General features: G+C 47.2%; 1 protein-coding gene across 1 annotated transcript; it reads right to left on the bottom strand.

Moving 5' to 3' along the window:
• Nucleotides 1-1347: 1347 nt before the first annotated feature.
• Nucleotides 1348-2889, bottom strand: LOC133908904 (salicylic acid-binding protein 2-like). The gene is made up of 3 exons (XM_062351121.1): nt 2457-2889; nt 2150-2284; nt 1348-1757 (listed from the first exon to the last, which is right to left on the bottom strand). The coding sequence occupies exons 1-3, from the start codon at nt 2835-2837 to the stop codon at nt 1479-1481; spliced, it is 795 nt and encodes a 264-aa protein (XP_062207105.1). The 5' UTR covers nt 2838-2889; the 3' UTR covers nt 1348-1478.
• Nucleotides 2890-3281: the final 392 nt, after the last annotated feature.

Genomic DNA, 3281 nt, shown 5'->3' with positions numbered 1-3281 from the left:
CACTGCCTCACTTGGTCCCGCTACTGCTTCCGCAGAGTTCACCTCCGTTTGATCTTTCAGGTACGCCTCAGCTAACAAAACCAGAGGCATGCCACGTTCACAAGATATATCTATATACTTCTTCCAAGTTGATGTGGCTTCGATCGGAACAAGCTCCCCAAAGTATCCATGACTAGCATGGCTGAGGACAGCTTTCAGCTTCAGCTCATGTTGCTGCGGATCCAGTTGTAAAAACCGCATGAGCCATTTGCATACACCAACAATGGTCCTCTTATTAGCTTTATTAAGACCCTTCATGACATGACGAAATCCGGACATATCAACACCATTAGGATCGTACCTAATTTCACCCTCACCATAATATATCTGAAAAATTAATTTATCTGTCATCCCTGAAAACATCCTCAAATATAATCAATGTTAAGACCGACGAACTATATTTCTCAGTATCAGAGAAAAAAAATTTACCGACACCGATTCATACATAACAATAGGTTTTCAATAATAGCGCTACCCAAACTTACCTACAAATATTACTCTGTAAAATCTACATTTAATAGCTATTCTACCATATCGGAATTAATATTCACAGTATACTACCATTTTCTAAACGCTACATCCTAGATCTGCCTATTATCATACAGTGCTAGCTCCTATATCACATAATACAACCCTACAATTATTACTCTATAAAATCTACATATTCAAAACTAACATACTATAAATAATATTATCTATTTCACTGCTATCCTACCATGTCCTAAGTAAAATTGACAATTTTCTACTAAACATGGTATTTTCTAAACCCTAGGTCATACATGTCTAAAACCTATATCATATACTATTGCTGCCCTAATTAACAACAATAAAAGTATAGAGGAATTTACCGAAAAGTGATCTTCAAATCCGCGGATCAAATGCAGCAGAGCTTCGCCGGGCTCTCTTCCTCTCCTCTCCTCTCCCCTCCTCCCTCTTGAGAGTTTTTTCTTTTTTCAGAATAAAATATAAATTTTACCTATTTTTTAGCCCTTTTATAAAGGAGGAGTAAGGATGGAGACCGGTGGTCGCGGGCGGACAGCCCCCCTTACCGCCCTGAGAGGACGGCAAGAAGCCGTAGCAAGTACATATAAGGATCGTTTTCTAAATAGTTATCAGTAGTTATCCAGTAATTATCCGGTCTAGGCTCTAGACCATGTGCTCCAGAATTGAGAGGCTAATTTTTCATGCACAGCCAACCAAGTACATATCAGGATCGCTGTACAAGGCCGTGATCAACAGGTCTGCGTTATACAATGGCCGATTCGACAGGAGGACAACACATGTGCTTCAATTACATTCACACCGCACTGTAAAAATTGTCGTCAATCTCAATTCAAATGCATCAATGCAACAACAGTCTCAAAATAAACCCCCAAAAAAAAACTATATGCGATAAAACACCAACCAACAACAAGATGGTAATAAAACAGCGATCAACATCAAGCATACTTCTCGACAATGTCCACGAGGCACCGCACCAGCTCGTTGGGCCTCGAGAGCATCACCATGTGGTCTGCGGCTATCTCCTTCACCTCATCCACCGGGTTGTTCTCCACCATCCAGAGCTGGAACTTGTCGACGATGGCGTAGTCCTCCGTGCAGACGATGTACACCTTACGCACCGAGCCGTACCGATCCTTGGTATATGGTTGCTGGACTAGCAGGTCCTCCACGAACATTGAACTGACCCTCATCAGAGATCTCCCAAGGGTGAGGTCCTGCCAATCAAATGATATATCAGCATGCCCAACACTGTAATGACAGTGATTTTGCATTCGACAAGGCTATATTTTGTGCAAAGGTTCATGTCGAAATTATTCCTCCTTTTCTTCGACCAAGAATTCCTCTTCAATCAATTTCCATGAACATATGTTTACTAGATTAAGCAGAGTCATCAAGCCACAAAATTACCATGAGGGTGCCAGCCGGACAGGACCCGGCTATTCACAGCCATCCATATTAGAACCGCGTGTTATATATACCCAATCATTCATACAGTCCTCGTCTATTATTATGTCATTTAGCTCATAGCTGTATATTAAAATAAAATAAAAACATAAAATATCACATGAATGTAAATCATTGATGTATAGCCCACGGACACGCGTACCTCTGGTGAGCACAGCTGGAAGAACTTCTCTCGTGTGATCCGCGGCCCAAACGTCATGGAGGTGGGGAGCCTGCCCTCTGCGTCCTGGGGCTTCATCTCCGTGTCCATCCAGTCCAGCCAATTCTCCTCCACGAACTTCATTGCAGAAACAAAATAAAAGAAGAAGATGATGATCATGCTAAAGAAGTGCAATTGGTAGTTTGTGAATCGGGGTCGCTTGGTTACTCCTTTAATTTGTGTCTATGAGAAAAGGACGTGCACGTCAGGAAATCTAGGAGGGAGCACTCGGCAGATTGCGTCGCCTCACTTTCTCGAGCACGTGCGACGGCCGGGACGCGCAGTCGGGCATGAAGGCGCAGAGGAACACGGCGGCGGCCACCTTGTCCGGGAATAGCTCGGCGGCCAGGGCCACGTTCACGCCGCCGAGGCTGTGGCCGACGAGCACCACCCGCTCTCCGGGCGGGAGCGACGCGAGCAGGTCCAGCAGCGGCGCGGTGTAGTCGCGGAACGTGGGCACCTCGCGCAGCGGCCTGGGGTCGACGCCCGACGCGGCCAGGTCGGGTGTGTCCACGCGGTACCCCGCGGCGCGGAGCGGCGTGGCCACTTTGAACCAGGACCAGCCACCGAGACACGCGCCGTGGACGAGGACGACGCGCTTGCTGCTACCCTCGGCTGCAGGAGCGTCCATTTGCAAAGGTCGACGATCGAGGCCCAGGTGCGCCGGGGGGGGGGGGGGGGGGGGTTGGTAGTGTGGTACACCGGTACGTGTGGGCTCACCTCTTCGTGCGGCGGCAACCACTGGGAGGTGCCGGCTTTCTATAGGGGCGCGCGAGGTGGTACGTGTGTACAAGCCGCTCTCAACAGCTGGCATGCTATAGTTGACTAGTACAGACGATCCAATCACATGAAGGGATCGAGCTAGTACAGCCGATGCTGATTGAAATCTCGCGCATCGCATGGTACAATAAAGAAAACACGAGTCCATAAAGAGATGCCGACAGAAATTTTGAGTCAATGCGTTTTTAATTGGCAGTAGTTATCTGTAAGAGGGCACTCAGGTGACATCCTCATGCGTGTGAGGGATGAAGCTGCTGAGACAGAGGACTCTCACATTGGTAACTACTCCATCAAA

This window comes from Phragmites australis, chromosome 2 (genome assembly GCF_958298935.1).
Source record: "Phragmites australis chromosome 2, lpPhrAust1.1, whole genome shotgun sequence".
NCBI lineage: Eukaryota > Viridiplantae > Streptophyta > Magnoliopsida > Poales > Poaceae > Phragmites > Phragmites australis.
The sequence above is the reverse complement of the archived record's forward strand: the minus strand, read 5'-3'. Positions and strand labels throughout refer to the sequence as shown.

What these genes read in the sequence shown, in the direction of transcription:
- LOC133908904 (XM_062351121.1), bottom strand. Translation starts at nt 2,837, where the DNA reads ATGGACGCTCCTGCAGCCGAGGGTAGCAGCAAGCGCGTCGTCCTCGTC. An exon ending in CGTCGCACGTGCTCGAGAAA is followed by an intron (nt 2,285 to 2,456) that starts GTGAGGCGACGC and finishes TCTGCAATGAAG; the next exon opens with TTCGTGGAGGAGAATTGGCT. An exon ending in TCCAGCTGTGCTCACCAGAG is followed by an intron (nt 1,758 to 2,149) that starts GTACGCGTGTCC and finishes TTTGATTGGCAG; the next exon opens with GACCTCACCCTTGGGAGATC.